The sequence below is a fragment of the Mesoplodon mirus genome (assembly GCF_964341445.2).
Source record: "Mesoplodon mirus genome assembly, chromosome: 15".
Taxonomy (NCBI): Eukaryota; Metazoa; Chordata; class Mammalia; order Artiodactyla; family Ziphiidae; genus Mesoplodon; species Mesoplodon mirus.
The window spans coordinates 42,229,738-42,247,819 of NC_138991.1; the positions used below are offsets into that span (position 1 = coordinate 42,229,738).

At 39.4% G+C, this 18,082-nt stretch overlaps 2 protein-coding genes across 7 annotated transcripts in view; one reads left to right on the plus strand and one right to left on the minus strand.

Moving 5' to 3' along the window:
• SEPTIN14 (septin 14) overlaps positions 1-18,082 on the plus strand; it is a gene marked incomplete at both ends in the record, with an annotated part of 568,759 nt that overhangs the window by 144,738 nt on the left and 405,939 nt on the right. The window lies entirely within an intron of this gene.
• CRCP (CGRP receptor component) overlaps positions 1-18,082 on the minus strand; it is an 83,981-nt gene that overhangs the window by 16,846 nt on the left and 49,053 nt on the right. For 3 of the 6 annotated variants that reach the window (XM_082645152.1, XM_082645153.1, XM_082645154.1), the window contains exons 2-4: positions 17,339-17,375; positions 12,156-12,254; positions 9,508-9,602 (exon numbers count right to left, since the gene is read on the minus strand). In XM_082645152.1, coding sequence (XP_082501278.1) covers positions 9,508-9,602; positions 12,156-12,254; positions 17,339-17,375 — 231 coding nt within the window. The remainder of the gene's footprint in view (positions 1-9,507; positions 9,603-12,155; positions 12,255-17,338; positions 17,376-18,082) is intronic. The other 3 variants (XM_082645155.1, XM_082645156.1, XM_082645157.1) reach the window with 2 other exon arrangements.

Genomic DNA, 18,082 nt, shown 5'->3' on the forward strand with positions numbered 1-18,082 from the left:
AAATAAATAAAATAAATATTTTTTAAAAAAAGAAAAAAGAGGGCTTCCCTGGTGGTGCAGTGGTTGAGAGTCCGCCTGCCGGTGCAGGGGACACGGGTTCGTGCCCCGGTCTGGGAAGATCCCACATGCCACAGAGCGGCTGAGCCTGTGCGTCCGGAGCCTGTGCTCCGCAACGGGAGAGGCCACAACAGTAAGAGCAGTAAGAGGCCCTCGTACCGCAAAAAAAAAAAAAAAAAAAAAAAAAAAGAAAAAAGAACTAGCTGGTGTGCGGTATGGATGTGAGTTTCTTTCTTTTCCTCCTTTCTCTCATAAGCCCTGATCCTCAGGACTGCGCTTAGCAGTACTGCCCTACAGCAGTAGTTTCACATGCAGCTGAAACTCCAAGAGAAATTCCATCTTTCTGGCCAGAAGATTGGGAAAAGGGGCCCCAGAGATCTGGAGATCTAGGTAAAGCCCACAACTCGAGGGCAGTTCCTCAGGGAGCCCTGGCAGTGGGTGTATCCAGGAAGGGAGCCACTGTAGTCCAGAGTGCCAAGGAATATCTTTTTTCCCCCCTCTCCTCTTTTTTCCTACCTTCTTTGCCCCAAGGGTGGCACCAGTAACAAATGCAAACAAAAGCAGCTAAAATGATGAGAGAAATCTAGTACTTGTGGCCAGAGGCCTAAAAAAGGGGGCACATGTGGGCCTGAGAGTCTGGGGGCAATCCCAGAGAGATGAGCAAGAGAGGATTTCCCTAAATTTGAGTACCAATCAGCACAAATCTTAGGTTTAGCCCAAGCTATTCATGTGTAGAACAGCCCCAAACAACAAAGAGCAGAGACCAAGCACAGCAAACACACTGAGAAGTGAACAAGTTAAAACATAACTCCAGGCTCATATGCAAAAAAGATCCAAAGCAGCAGAAAAAACAGTTTAAAACCTAAACTGATATTGAAATCCTTGCCATGTAAGCCAAGACAGACTTGAGGTGTGAACGTAAACTGGACTGACCACCTGCTAAAAGAAACAAAAAAAAGCAATATTAACCAGAGGCGTTTCACAGGATCCAGAGTTCTAAACAATATAATATTCAAAATGTCCAGGATACAATCTAAAATTATCTCAATGAGGGAAATATCACTCATTCTCAAGGGAAAAGTTAATCAACAGATACCAAACCTATGATGACCCAGATGTTGGAATTATCAGACAAAAACTTTAAAGTAGCTATTATTACAACATGAGATATAAACAAACATTCTTCTTTTTTTTTTTTAAACATTCTTGAAATGAATGGAATAATAAAAGTTCTCAGGAAAGAGGCAGAAATTATAAGTAGTAAACAAATGAAAACTTTAGAACTGAAAAATATATGAAAATTTAAAATTCACTATGTGGGCTTAATAACAAAATAGAGTTGACAGAAGAAAAGAGTCTTCGAATGTATAGACAGTTCAGTAGAAATTACCCCATTTAAACAACAAAGAGGGAAAAAAATGAACAGAGAGGATTCAGGGAAGATGGCAGAGTAGGAAGAACCAGGAATCTGCCTCCCCACCACCTAGACAACAACCATCTAGACAACTAGACCTAAATGTAAAATGCAAAACTATAAAACTCCCAGGAGATAACACAGCAGAAAACCTAGATGACCTTGCATATGGTAATGACTTTTTAGATACAACACCAAAGACACAATCCACAAAAGAAATAATTGATAAATTGGACTTCATTAAAATTAAAAATATTTGCTCTATGAAACACAAAGTCAAGAAAACAAGATAAACCACAGACTGAGAGAAAATATTTCCAAAAGACGCGTGATAAAGGACGGTTATCCAAAACACAGAAAGAATTCTTAAAACTCAGCAATAAAAAAACAAACAACCAGGGCTTCCCTAGTGGCGCAGTGGTTGAGAGTCCGCCTGCCAATGCAGGGGACGCAGGTTCGTGCCCTGGTCCGGGAGGATCCCACATGCCACGGAGCGGCTGGGCCCGTGAGCCACGGCCGCTGAGCCTGCGCGTCCGGAGCCTGTGCTCCACAACAGGAGAGGCCACAACAGTGAGAGGCCCGCGTACTGCTAAAAAAAAACAAAAAACAAACAACCCCAATTTTTTTTTTTTTTTTTTTTTTGCGGTATGCAGGCCTCTCACTGTTGTGGCCTCTCCCGCCACATAACCTATAATGGAGTATAATCTGCAAAAAATACTCAATCACTAGGCTGTACACCTGAAACTAACACCATATTGTAAATCAACTATACTGGAAAAAAAAAGAAACAAACAAACAAGAAATAAGTGGATGAAAGGGACTTCCCTGGTGGCACAGTGGTTAAGGATCTGCCTGCCAACGCAGGGGACATGGGTTTGAGCCCTGGTCCAGGAAGATCCCGCATGCTGCGGAGCAACTAAGCCCATGCACCACAACTACTGAGCCTGTGCTCTAGATACTGCAAGCCACAACTACTGAGCCCATGTGCCACAACTAATGAAGCCCGCGTGCCTAGAACCCATGCTCCGCAACAAGGGAAGCCACCCCAATGTGAAGCCCAAGCACTGCAACGAAGAGTAGCCCCCGCTCGCTGCAACCAGAGAAAGCCCACGCACAGCAACAAAGACCCAATGCAGCCAAAAATAAATTTATTTTTTAAAAAAAAGAAAAAAAAGAAATAAGTGGATGAAGGATGTTAATAGGTAGTTCACAGAAAAAGCTTTTAAACACTGGAAGAGATGCTCAACTTCATTCATTTGTACAGAAGTACAAATAAAAACAAGGTATCATGTTTTTTCACCCGCTAAAAAAAAAAAGACCTGAATGGACACCTCACCAAAGAAGATACACAGCTGGCAAATAAGCTTATGAAAGATGCTCCACATCATATGTCATCAGGGAAGTGCAAATTACAACGAGATACCACTATATACCTATTAGAATGGCCAAAATCCAGAACATTAACAACACCAAATACTGATGAGAATGTGAAGCAACAGGAACTCTCATTCACTGATGGTGGAGATGCAAAATGGTAGAGCCATTTTGGAAGACAGTCCAGGTTTCTTACAAAACTAAATATACTCTTACTATATGATCCAGCTCCTTAGTATTTACCCAAAGGAGCTGAAAACTTATGTTGACAAAAAACCTGCACACAAATGTTTATAGTAGCTTCTCTTTTTCTTTTTTTTTTTGCGGTATGTGGGCCTCTCACTGTTGTGGCCTCTCCTGTTGAGGAGCACAGGCTCCAGATGCGCAGGCTCAGCGGCCATGGCTCACAGGCCCAGCCGCTCCACAGTACGTGGGATCCTCCCGGAGTGGGGCACGAACCCGTGTCCCCTGAGTCGGCAGGCAGACTCTCAACCACTGCACCACCAGGGAAGCCCAGTAGCTTTTCTTGATAAATGCCAAAACTCGGAAGCAACCAAGATGTCCTTCAGTAGGTAATGGATTACTAAACTGTGGTATATTCAGACAATGGATTATTATTCAGTGCTAAAAAGAAATGAGCTATGAAACCATGAAAAGGCATGAAGGAACTTTAAATGCATCCTGAAAGGACTACATATTGTATGGTTCCAATTACATGACTTTCTGAAAATGGCAAAACTAGATAGACAGTAAAAAGATCAGTGATTTCCAAGGGTTGTGAGTGGGAAGGAAGGAATAAATAGGTGGAGCACAGAGGATTTCTAGGTCAGAGAAAATAATCTGTATGATACCATAACAGTGGACACACGTCATTACAAATTTGTCCAAATCCAAAGAACTGTTCACCACCACAAGTAAACCCTAATATAAACTATGAACTTTTGGTGTTAATGGCATGTCAATGTAGGTTCACTGATTATAACAAATTTACCACTCTGATGGGGGATGTTGATAATGAGGGATGCTATGGATGTGAGGGGGGTGGAACATATGGGAAATCTCTGCACCTTCCCCTTATGTTGCTATAAACCTAAAACTGATCTAAAAACATGAAGTCTTTAAAAAAAAAAAAAAAATTCTGCAAAGGTGCCAGAGTAGGAAGTACCAGAATCTGTCTCCCCACCTAGAAAACAACTATACTGCTGGAATCTGTCTGATATTAACTATTTTGAAACTCTGAAGTCTACTGAAGGCTTGCAACTTCCAGGGGAAGTTTTGGAAGGTAAAAAGCAGTTAATTTTAGTCAATTTTAGATCTTAGCACAGTAGCAGCACCCATCCCCCAACTCCAGTGGCAGGCAGCTGTGCCCACGTTCCTGGAGCAGCTTGTACACAGCTTGTGGAAGCTAGAGAGGGCAAAAAGTACCCTGTCCTCCAAATATCAAGGATCTGTGCTCTAATCACTGACTATAGCTTCTGATCACAGAGGTGCAAGCAAAGGGGCAGCAGCCATTGTTGTTGCACCTCCCCCTCCAGCTGAAGTGACTTTTAGAATTTAAAGGGCTGGTGTCCTTTTTTCCCCTAACCCTTCTTTTTTTTTTTTTTTCTCCCTAAAGTTCAGACACTAAAGGCTGGGACATTCAAAAATAACTGCATATATGGGAAAAATCAGAGTGACTGTGCATGCCTAGGGAAAGAGGCACACTCAGAAAAGACCTGAGAAGACCCTGGGTTTACACCTCAAGCTGATCCGTAGCACAGAGACAGCCTACAAGACAAAAATAGCAAACAATAAACAAAAATCAGCAAGCCTAGGGGAAGGAAGAAAATCTGATTTCCAGAGTTACAACATTATTAGATCAAATGTCCAGTTTTCAACAAGAAATCACAAGGTAAACAAAGAAACAGTTTAGTATGGCCCATTCAAAGGAAAAAAATAAATCAATAGAAAACGTACTTAAAAAAAACCTGATGGCCAGTCTACTAGACAAAGGCTTTAAAACAACTGTCTTAAAGAGGCTCCAAGAATGAGGGGCTTCCCTGGTGGCGCAGTGGTTAAGAATCCGCCTGCCAAGGCAGGGGACACAGGTTTGAGCCCTGGTCCAGGAAGATCCCACATGCCGCAGAGCAACTAAGCCAGTGCACCACAACAACTGAGCCTGTGATCTAGAGCCCACAAGCCACAATTACTGAAGCCTGTGTGCCTAGAGCCCATGCTCTACAACAAGAGAAACAATGCAAGTAGAAGCCCGTGTACCACAACAAAGAGTAGCCCCCGCTCACAACAACTAAAGAAAGCCACACACAGCAACAGACCCAACGCAGCCAAAAATTAATTAGCTAATTAATTTTTTTAATTAAAAAAAAAGATGCTCCTAGAATTAAAGGAAGATGTGGAGAAAGTAAAGAAAACAATGTATAAACAAAATGGAAATATCAATAAGAGACACAAACAAACAAACAAAACAAAAAGAAATTCCAGAGCTGGAAAGTACAATGACTGAAATGAAAAACACTAAAGGGATTTGAAGGCAGATATGAACAGGCAGAACAAAGAATCGATGAACTTGAACAGAAAAAAAGAAGATTAAAGAAAAGTGGACAAAGCCTAAGAGGTCTGTGGAGCACCAAGAAGTGGACCAACATATACGGTTTGGGAGTCCCAGAAGGGACTAAGTGTCCATCAAGAGATGAATGGTTAAAGAAGATGTGGTGTGTGTGTGTGTGTGTGTGTGTGTGTGTGTGTGTGTGTAACAATGGAATATTACTCAGCCATAAAAAAGAATGAAATAATACCATTTGCAGCAACATGGATGGACCAATAGATTATCATACTAAGTGAAGTAAGTCAGACAGAGAAAGACAAATATCATATGATATCACTTATATGTGGAATCTAAAAAAAAAATACAAATGAACTTTTTTACAAAACAGAAAAAGACTCACAGACATAGAAGACAAACTTATGGTTACCAAAGGGGAAAGGAGGGGAAAGGTGTGGAGGGATAAATTAGGGATTTAGGATTAACAGACACACTAGTATATATAAAATAGATAAACAACAAGGACCCACTATATAGCACAGGGAACTATATTCAGTATCCTGTAATAACCTATAATGGAAAAGAATATATATATGTATAACTGAATCACTATACTGTATACCTGAAACTAACACAACATTGTAAATCAACCATACCTCAATTAAAAAGTTTCCTTGTCTTTAAACAACAACAACAAAAACAGAGGCTTGGGGACTATAGAACAATTATCAGAGTTGTGTCTTTGGAGTTCTGAAAAGAAAGGAGGAAGACACTGGGGCAGAAAAAAAATATTTAAAGAAACAATGACCCAAAACTTCACAAATTGGGTAAGACACAAAAATTTACATAATCAAGAAGCTCAGCAAAGATAAACTAAAAAAAAAAAATCATAATCAAATCTTCAAAGACCAAACATAAAGAAAAGTTTTGAAAACAGTCAGAGGAAAACAATACATTACATATTGGCATGACCACAGATTTCTCGTCAGAAACCACGGCAATCAGAAGACACTGAACTAACATCTTTAACGTGCTAAAAGAAAGGATCATTCAACCCTGTGAAACGATCCTTCAGGAATGAAAGAAAATAATAACATTCTCATTTGAAAGAAAACTGTAGCCAGCAGGCCTGTTCTAAAAGAACGATAGAGGAAGTTCTTCAGGCTGAATGATAAAAAGTAAACATGGAACAGGAATGAATGAAGAGCAAAAGAAATAGCAAAATTCTGGGTAAATATAAAAGACTGTTTTTGTCCTCTTATGTTCTTTAAAATATGTAGAAGTATAGAACGTAAGTAATAAAACACTGCTAAACACTATTTTCAACATATATAGATGTAATAAATACAACAACTGTAACAAAAGGGAGAAGATAAAATAAGAAGTGTTGACGAGGATGTGGAGAAATTAGAACCCTTGTGCACTGTTTGTGGGAATGTAAAATGGAGCAGACACTATGGAAAACAGTATGGCAGTTCCTCAAAAAATTAAAAATAGAATTATCATAAGATCCAGCAAACTTGGCTTCTGGGTATATACTCAAAAGAACTGAATGCTGGGTCTCAAAAGAGATATTTGTACATTCATGTTCATAGCAGCATCATTATGTGCAACAGCCGAAAGGTGGAAACAACCCAGGTATACATCAGTTGATAAATGAATAAACAAAATGTCATATATACATAAAATATAATACTATGCAGACTTCAAAAGGAAGGAAAATCTGACACATACTATAATATCAATGAACCTTGAAGACATAATAAATGAAACAAGCCAGTCACAAAATAAAAAATACTGTATGATTCTCATATGAGGTACTTAAAGTGGACAAATTCACGAGACATAAAGCAAATTGGTGGTTACCAGGGCTAGAGGATGTGGAATATGGGGAGTCATTGTTTAACGGGTATAGAGTTTTAGTTTTGCATGATGAAAAACTGTCCTGTGGATGGATGGCAGAGATGTAAAACAATTAAATATATCTAATGCCACTGAATTACACACTTAAAAATGGTTAAAATAAAAAGATAATAATATTAAATAATATTCAGACTTTTTTTTTAAGACAAATACTATATGATTCTAATTACATTAGGTCTATAGAATAGTCAAATCCACAGAAATAGAAAACAGAGTGGTGGTGCCAGGGGCTGGGGAGAGCAGGAAATGGGGAGTTGTTTAATGGTATACAGATTGTTTTGTAAGATTTAAAAAGTTCTGGGGACTTCCCTGGTGGCACAATGGTGAAGACTCCACTCTCCCAATGCAAGGGGCCCAGGTTCGATCCCTGGTCACGGAACTAGATCCCACATGCGTGACACAACTAAGAGTTCGCATGCTGCAACTAAGGAGCCTGTGAGCCACAACTAAGGAGCCGGTAAGCTGCAACTAAGGAGCCTGCGAGCAGCAACTAAGGAGCCCGCCTGCTGCAACAAAGACCCAGCACAACCAAATAAATTAAAAAAAAAAGAAATCTGGGTATTGGTTACACACAATGTGAACACTATACTTAATACAGATGAACTGTAGACTTAAAAGTGGTTAAGGGGCTTCCCTGGTGGTGCAGTGGTTGAGAGTCCGCCTGCCGATGCAGGGGACACGGGTTTGTGCCCTGGTCCGGGAAGATCCCACATGCCACGGAGCGGCTGGGCCCATGAGCCATGGCCGCTGAGCCTGCGCGTGCGGAGCCTGTGCTCCACAATGGGAGAGGCCACAGCAGTGACAGGCCCGCGTACTGCAAAAAAAAAAAAAAAAAAAAAGTGGTTAAGATGGTAGGGCTTCCCTGGTGGCACAGTGGTTAAGAATCCGCCTGCCAATGCAGGAGACACAGGTTCGAGCCCTGGTCCAGGAAGATGCCACATGCCACAGAGCAACTAAGCCCATGCACCTCAACTACTAAGCCTGTGCTCTAGAGCCTGCAAGCCGCAACTACTGAGCCCATGTGTCACAACTACTGAAGTCCGTGCGCCTAGAGCCTGTGCTCCGCAACAAGAGAAGCCACTGCAATGAGAAGCCTGCGCACTGCAACAAAGACCCAATGCAGCCAAAAAAAAAAATAAATTTAAAAAAATGGTTAAGATGGTAAATTTTATGTTATGTGTATTTTCTCACAAAAATAAAACAAACTGTACACATACACACAAGCACACATATGCACACATTTGAAAGATGTTTGTCTTCAGAGTTCATTTAGAGAAGAGAGGCAAGGGGAGAAGGGCACTTAGTTTACTGATAGTGTATCAACTGTGCACCTGAACTAACACCAAATGTTTCCTCCAAAAGAAAATTATTATTCTCAATGAGTGACAAAAGCTTTTTGGATTTATCAGCTCTAGTGTAAATTCTAAAAGACATGGGCTAGTTCTCTTCTCATGGAAACTTTTCATCTAATTCTTAATGTTTTTAATTCCTACAAACTTAACTTATTCAAGAAAGTCACCAAGAAAGTAAATGGGCACTAGAAGAGCAGACAGAATATTATCAAGCCATTTTTGCCCCAAACAAACACAAATGTCAAATGACTTAATTCATCAACTTTATAAAAAGCACTTCAATTTGTGAATCCCATTTTTCAACCAATTTAGTCTGAATGCTGGGAAGGGGTTATGGGAAGATTTTTGGGAAAGATTTTTGAGATTAAAAAGGCCACTACATTCTGTTTCTGGCTCTAGAAGGATCCCAGTGCCTAAGTCTCAGTTGTTTCATCTACAGTACCATGACCCTGGGACTTCCCTGGTGGCGCAGTGAGAATCCGCCTGCCAATGCAGGGGACACAGGTTCGATCCCTGATCCAGGAATATCCCACATGCCACGGAGCAGCTAAGCCCGTGCACCACAACTACTGAGCCTGTGCTCTAGAGCCCGCGAGCCTAGAGCCCATGCTCCACAACAAGAGAAGCCACTACAATGAGAAGCCCACGCACAGCAACAAAGACCCAAAGCAGCAATCAATCAATCAATCAATCAATTTATACAATACCATGACCCTACGCCCTGTGTACTGATTACAATTCAAAACCCAACCTAATATAAATACACAGTTGCTGAGGATGACTTTTATAAGCTATCATTTTCATTATGTGTCAGTCTTTTCCCACTTAAGATTATTTTTACTTACTTGGTTAACTTGTGGCTTTTCACCGCTGTGAGAAATTCTCTCACAATCTCAGGACTCTGGTGCCTGCATGGTGTTTTTGATATGTATTTTAATGTCTACAAAAAGAAAAAAAAAAAAAGGGAAAGGCAAGCATACGACAAACAACCCCAAATGACAAAAAGAGAAGGCAATGGCTATAATTTAGTATTCTAAAATTTTGCTTCAAAAATCTTTTGTAAAACAAATGCCTTCAGCAGAGTCAATCTTCATATAATAGGAATTCCTCAAAAATAAAACCAGTAGCTAGAACAAAAAGATTACTGAAATTTTAGAATAAAGCTTTTCTGATCTTAAAGAAAAAACTCAGTCTGACAACTGTGTTATCATGTATCAATTTTTTATAGACAGGGAACCCAAAGAATAAATAAATAGCCATAAGTCCATATATAAATGACCCAATAAATGGATTAGAAGGAACAACTCTTTCTTACAAAGAATTCTAACAATTAAACATAGAAAGAATGAGGGAAATAAATCACCATTAGGCAATCGCACCATAGGAATAATTACTGCAGGAAGGATCCACCAATGAATACTAAAATTAATCGGCAAAAGCTTAAGAAGTAGGATATTTGCATAGTCTCAAAGCAGCTTCCCCAAAATATTTATTAATTACTGTGCTAGTTTTATTGTGTGTCCTCAAATTCTTTAATATCCCTCCCTTAAGAGATGAAGCCTATTCCCCTTCCCCTGGTATGTGGGCTGGACTAGGTGAGTCTTTGCTAATTAACAGAATATGGAAATGGAAAAACAGTAACTTTACAGTGAAGAAACCAGGCAGACACCACCTTAACCAAGTGATCAAAGTTAACAGCATCAGTAATAAGACACTGATACCATGTACTCTGTATCACGAAATGAGAAGGGCACATTTATTACCAAAGTAACTTTCCTTAAGGCACCAAAAATTAAAAGCAAGAACTTAAGAATTAATAGAGTGGGGACTTCCCTGGTGGTGCAGTAGTTAAGAATCTGCCTGCCAGTGCAGGGGACATGGGTTCCATCCCTGGTCAAGGAAGATCCCACGTGCCACAGAGCAACTAAGTCCGTGGTCCACAACTACTGAGCCTGTGCTCTAGAGCCTGTGCTCCACAACTACTGAAGCTTGCGTGCCTAGAGCCCATGCTCCACAACAGGATAAGCCACCGCAATGAGAGGTCCGTGCACCACAATGAAGAGTAGCCCCCACTCGCTGCAACTAGAGAAAGCCCACGTGCAGAAACAAAGACCCGATTCAGCCAAAAATAAATTAATTAATTAAATTTAAAAAAATTAATAGAGTGATAGTGAGCATAAACGAATTAACTGTGTAGTTAAGGGTGCTTGATAGTTTGAAATGTGTATAAAACTAATTACCAACCATCTTTTTTTTTCTTCTTTGAAAGAGATGAACTATATAATGTGAAAGAACACAAATGAATAAATGAACTGTAGGGTTCTAAACACACAATTAAATGAAAAAAATCAGATGGGAAGGAATGGTGACAAAAGTGTTAAATTCCTCATTTTCTTTAAAAGAGATTATGATACCTTAATGCAAGTTTAAAAATGTCTTTGAAAAGATAAATTTAAAAAGAGTTCAATCTAAACCTCTTTAAAGACAAAATCAAAATTGAAAGCAAATAACAAGAAAAAACAAAATGACAGATACAAAAATCAAACATCATATAACAAATACAACAGCTTAAGCATAAGACTGGGAGAGAATGCAACAAACTATCAACTAGATATTAAGATTATGAATTACTTTTGATTTCTTCTTTATGCTTTTTTGTACTTTCTAAGTTTTCTACCATAAAAAGTATCACTTTCTCTGTAATAAAGAATTTGGTTTCGCTAAAACAGAGAGTTTGGACTTTGCCCTCAGCTTCTGGGAGGTAATCTCCATACTCCTGGAACATTATATCTAATAGGAGTATCTTTGCCTGGGGGCCTTATGTCCTACTGGACGGTCTTAACAATGTGACTTAGAGTAGGGGCTTTGGGTCATGCAGTATCAGTAGACCTGGAGGCTAACATGAATTACACAGGCAATCAATCATTCAATCATGCCTAGGTAATGGAGCCCCAATAAAAATTCTGGACGCCAAAGCTTGGCCGAGCTTCCTTGGTTGGCAATATTCTGTGTGTATTAACACACACTGATTTCAAGAGCAATGTGCTCTGACTCCACATTAGAGAACAATGGAAGCTCTGCATTTGGTATTTCTCCTGGCACCTGCCCCATTTGCTTCTTCCCTTGGCCAAATTTAATCTGTATCTTTTCCTTGTAATAACCTGCACCGGTGAATATAATAGCTTTTAGCAAGTTCCGTGAGTACTTCCAGTGAATTATTGAACCTGAGGGTGGTCGTGGGGCTCCCCGCCTTGTAGTTGGTATTAGAAGTGATGGCAGACTTTTAATTATTCTCTCCTCTGACTTTGCAATTGGTTAACACTCGCAATTGGCCAAACTCTTTCCACTTCTATAAACAGGATAAAAACTGGGTTACAGTAAACCTACTCAAATCAGATAATAGGTACTCATGATTCGGTGGCCAGTCATCAGCAAAATAAACCAACCCCCTTCAATGGTAGTTTGGGTAGACCTTCCAAAAACCTAGGCTTACTTCATACGTGATAGTATTCAAGTTCTGTTGCCCAGAACTGTGTTTATTCTTTCCACTTTCTTTACGCTGCTCTTTCATATCAGTTAGTAACTGGAACACCTAGGAAGAGATATACAAAAGATTTCCATAAATAAATTTGAGAAATTTATCTATTCCAAGGTCAATGATTTTAAAAGATAAAGAGAATAATATCTCTTTTCTTCTCATAAGCCCTCCCCCAAACTCTTGCATTAGAGCAGATAAGTCTGAGAAGAATGTGACTTTTTAAAAATGCTCTTGGGCTTCCCGGGTGGCACAGTGGTTAAGAATCTGCCTGCCAATTCAGGGGACAAAGGTTCGAGCCCTGGTCCGGGAAGATCCCACATGCCATGGAGCAACTAAGCCTGTGCGCCACAACTACTGAGCCTGTGCTCTAGAGCCCATGAGCCACAACTACTGAGCTCACGTGCCACAGTTACTGAAGCCCGTGTGCCTAGAGTCCGTGCTCCACAAGAGAAGCCACCACAATGAGAAGCCAGTGCACTGCAATGAAGAGTAGCTCCCACTCGCCACAACTAGAGAAAGCCCGCGCAAAGCAACAAAGACCCAACGCAGCCCTAATTAATTAATTAATTAATTAATTAATTAAAATAAATTTAAAAAATAATAATAAAATAAAAATGCTCTTTTATCTAAGTCAAATAGTGCAAATTCATTTGTTTACATAAACTATTCCAAGTGTTTCCTACCAATACACACCATATAACTGATCTCCTCGGCTCTCAAAAACAATATTCTAAGTATTTGAAAGTAAATTTTTCTATAATATGATCATCTCAATAGATGCAGAAAAAGCATTTGACAAAATTCAACATCTATGATCAAAACTCTAAACAAAGTGGGTATAGAGGAAACATACCTCAACATAATAAAGGCTATACATGATAAGCCCAGAGCTAACATCATACTCCACAGTGAAAAGCTAAAAGCTTCTCTAAGATCAGGAATAAGACAACGGTGCCCACTCTTGCCTCTTTTATTCAACATAGTATTGGAAGTCCTAGCCAGGGCAATTAGGCAAGAAAAGGAATAAAATTTAGCCATCCAAATGGGAAAGGAAAAAGTAAAACTGTCACTATTTACAGATGACATGGTATTACTTATAGAAATCCCTGAAGACTCCACCAAAAAACTGTTAGATTAAATGAATTCAGTAAAGATGCAGGATACAAAATCAACATACAGGAATCTGTTATGTTTCTATACACTAATAACAAACTATTAAAAGAGAAATTAAGAAAACAATCCTATTTATTATAATTGCAACAAAAAAGATAAAATTAGGAATAAATTTAACCAGGGAGGCAAAAGACCTGTAAGGTGGAACTATAAGACACTGATGAAAGAAACTGAAGAAGACACACATAAATGTTCACGCATTGGAAGAACTAATATTGCTAAAATGTCCATACTACCCAAAGCAAACTACAGGTTCAATGCAATTCTCATCAAAATTCCAAATGCATATTTCACAGAAATAGAACAATCCCAAAATTTGTATGGAATCACAAAAGATCCAGAATAGTCAAAGCAATCTTGAGAATGAAGAACAAAGTTGGAGGCATCACACTCCCTGGTTTCAAACTACATTACAAAGCTATAGTAATCAAAACAGTATGGTATTGGCCTAAAACAGATGCAGAGATCAACGGAACAGAATAGAGAGCCCAGATATAAATCCACACATATATGGTCAATTAATTTATGATAAAGGAGCCAAGAATACACAATGGGAAAGGATAGTCTCCTCAATAAATGGTGTTAGGAAAACTGGACAGCCACATGCAAAAGAATGAAACTAGACCACTATATACACCATACACAAAAATTAACTCAAAATGGATTAAAGACTTGATGATGTAAGACCTGAAACCATAAAACTCCAAGAAGAAAACATAGGCAGTAACCTCCCTGACATTGGTCTTGGCAATGACTTTTTGGATTTAACACCAAAAGCTAAGACAACAAAGGCAAAAATAAACAAGTGGGACTACATCAAACTAAAAAGCTGCTGTGCAGCAAAGAAAATCATCAACAAAATGCAACCTACTGAATGGGAGAAAATATCTGCAAATCATATAGCTGATAAGGGGTTAATATCCAAAATATATAAATTCATACAACTCCATAGCAAAACAAACAAACAATCTAATTTAAAAATGGGCATTTTTCCAAAGAATACATACAGATGGCCAACAGGTACATGAAAAGATGCTCAACATCACTAATCATCAGGGAAATGCAAATCAAAACCACAATGAGATTACCACCTCACACCTGTTAGAATGGCTACTATTAAAAAGTCAAGAAGGGCCTCCCTGGTGGCACAGTGGTTGAGAGTCCACCTGCCGATGCAGGGGACGTGGGTTCGTGCCCTGGTCCGGGAGGATCCCACATGCCATGGAGCGGCTGGGCCCATGAGCCACGGCCGCTGGGCCTGCGCATCCAGAGCCTGTGCTCTGCAGCGGGAGAGGCCACAACAGTGAGAGGCCTGCGTACTGCAAAAAAAAAAAAAAAAAAAAAATCAAGAAATAAATATTGAGGAGGATGTGGAGAAAAAGAAACCATTGTGTACTTATAGGTGGGAATGTTAATTGGTGCAGCCACTATGGAAAACAGTATGAAGGCTCATAAAAAAATTAAAAATAGAACTACCATATGATTCAGCCATTCCACTTCTGGGTAACTATCCAAAGAAAACAAAAACAGTAATTTCAAAGGATATATGCACCCCCATGTTCACTGCAGCATTATTTACAATAGCCAAGGTAAGGAAATAAACTAAAGTGTCCATTTACAGATGAATGGATAAAGAAACTGTGGCATATATACACAAAGGAATATTATTCAGCCATAAAAAAGAATGAAATCTTGCCATCTGTGACAACGTGAATGGCACTTGAGGGCTTTATGCTAAGTGAAAGAAGTCAGAGAAAGACAAATACTGCATGGTATCACTTATACGTGGAATCTAAAAAAGAAAAGGAAAATAAAAAAGGGACTTCCCTGGCAGTCCAGTGGTTAAGACTCCATGCTTCCACTGTAGGGGGCGTGGGTTCGATCTCTGGTCAGGGAACTAAGTTCCCGCATGCCACGCATCATGGCCAAAAATTAAAACAAAACCAAAACCAAAACCGAAACCAGAAACCAAACTCATAGATACAGAGAACAAATGGTTGCCAGAGACAGCGGGGGGAGTAAGCAAACTGGATGAAGGTGGTCAGAAGTTACAAACTTCCAGTTATAAACTAAGTAAGTCATGGGGATATAATGTACAGCATGGCAACACCAGTTAATAATACTGTATTGCATATTTGAAAGTTGCTAAAAGACTAAATCTTAAAAAGTTCTCAACACAAGAAAAAAAGAATTATGTAACTATGTATGGTGAGTGATGTTAAGTAGACTTATTGTGGTAATCATTTTGCAATATATACAAATATCGAAACATTATGTTGTATGCTTGAAACTAATATAATGTTGTATGCTGACTGTACCTGAATTTTAAAAAATTTTCCTAAAATAAATAAATATATATATATATTTTAAAAGATCTTGCTTCTAGGGCTTCCCTGGTGGAGCAGTGGTTAAGTATCCGCCTGCCAATGCAGGGGACATGGGTTCGAGCCCTGGTCCGGGAAGATCCCACGTCGCGGAGCAACTAAGCCCGTGCATCACAACTACTGAGCCTGCACTCTAGAGCCCGCGAGCCACAACTACTGAAACCCAAGTGCCTAGAGCCTGTGCTCCACAACAAGAGAAGCCACTGCAGTAAGAAGCCCACGCACTGCAACAAAGATTAGCCCCCGCTTACCGCAACTAGAGAAAGCCCGTGTGCAGCAATGAAGACCCAACGCAGCCAAAAATAAATAAATAAATAATTTTTTAAAAAAAGATCTTGCTTCTCTAACATGAAAATCTATTTTATTTCTGGAAAAGAAAAATTATGAAGCAAGCAATAAAAGTAGTTTACAAAAAAAAAAAAGAAAGAAAGAAAAAATGCTATATAACTTTAGAAGTAAATTTTCCCCACAAGGTAGAAACACATGTGTATTAGTGCTAAGAAGGGTCAGGGAGGAAATCTCTCTCCTGTTTTAGAGATTATACCAGAGAACTGAGAAAAGCATAGGATCATAAACACAGTAGTGACTAGATAAAAAGCAACCCCTCCCCTGCCTGTCATTCCTTTCAGAAATAGGGGCATGAGACCCAATTAATGCAATGTTTTCCCAATGGATAAAACACTACACACCTTGTCCAGAGTCTAAGCTGGAGAAGGAGGTTCCTAAAAGCCAATGGCTTGACCAACAACCATTTCCTTCCTATTATGAGCAGCAACCATTTAAGATGAACCTTTAGGAAGAAAAGAATATGGCCCACTGGGTTAAATCTACTACCTTCTACATATATCACAAAATGGAGACTCAAATCTCCTATAAGTCTTCCTGAGTTTAGACTCTGGCATAAGAAAAATGGACAGTGAATATATGAATGGTTTTTTCTATACCTGGAGTTAACCTATCAGATAGTTTTGCTAGTACCAAACAACACCCAGGCAAAATAGAAGGTAGGCAAAAATAATGTTCTCTCCTCCCTCTCACCAACTTCTTTCCTTTCTTTCCCCAGCAACCCAATCCTCAAGCCCCCAAATTCCAAACCTGTTACTTCCTACTAAGTTATTCGTAATGGTGAGTCACTAAACTCTCACTTCCAAAATGAAGGTGTTAAAACTTATGAGACTATTATGAGGATCAAAATAATAACTTATAAAAGCATTTTACAGCTAAAGAGTGGTAATTAGGAAAGGGCGTTAAGTATTTTAATGGAAAACTTCTGCAAACAGAAACAGTTCCAAAACTGATGCTTCCATCACAGGAAGGCATCCCAAATGAAGATCTAAAATCTTTGGGATTTGGAGAAGGTTGCCCACAGTAAACTAAAGGCTTCCCAGCTTCCCTGAATTACTGTATATAATTTACCAAGCTAAGACTATTCCAAGGTCCACCAGATGGTGCCATCTCTCCTATTTTAAAGTGGCAAATCTAAATGAATTCAGTCATTTCTAACCAAAACTAACTGAATAATCTTCAGAAGCAAAGGGTAAACGATCAGAGAGGAAAACACAATAGTCCAAAGCTATTTACCTCATAGTTACTGAGCAGCGCAGCACTGGCATCCTTCCTGCAAAATAAAGTAAATTATCATCAGTCCGGGCTCACGTCCCTTTGTGGGAATTAAATTATCTACAAAATAATCCCTCTGTCAAGATTCAGTAGCACAGTTCAGAAATTTGGGGACTACAACCTAAAATTGAGAAACGTCCTAAGTCTTACTGGTTTAGCTGGCGATGGACAAATTCAGAGCAAACTCTCCTTTTAACAGCCACAGTATATCACACATCCATCACCAAGTAGGTGATTAAAATACTATACTTATCCCTGGTCCAAGTAGGCAGAAGTTGAGAAGTCAGATATCTAGGGGAAGTTAGTTACAGGAAGAACACGGGGGCAAAACCACAGGAGTAGGGGGATGTCAATAAACAGAGGGTGCTAGAATTAACTGGAGAAGCAGAGTGCCACCTCATCCCACAGCCATGTCCTCTCTACAGTACCATCTGCCTTCCATCAGCTATTGACATTTTGGGCAGCCAAGTCCTCCTGTTGAATCACCAGAAATGGGATCCTTAACACTAACATCACCACTGGAAATTCCAGCAACATATGGAATCCTGCCAGATACCCACAAAACTCCCAAGGTGTTCATCTTTTCTATCAACTCAACAAGTAGAGTTCAGGTGTTGAGCAGTGGCAATGGTCAATCAAGGCAAAACGTCACCTTTCATGTATGAATGAGCACAGCAATGTGACGTGTATTAAATTACAACTGAT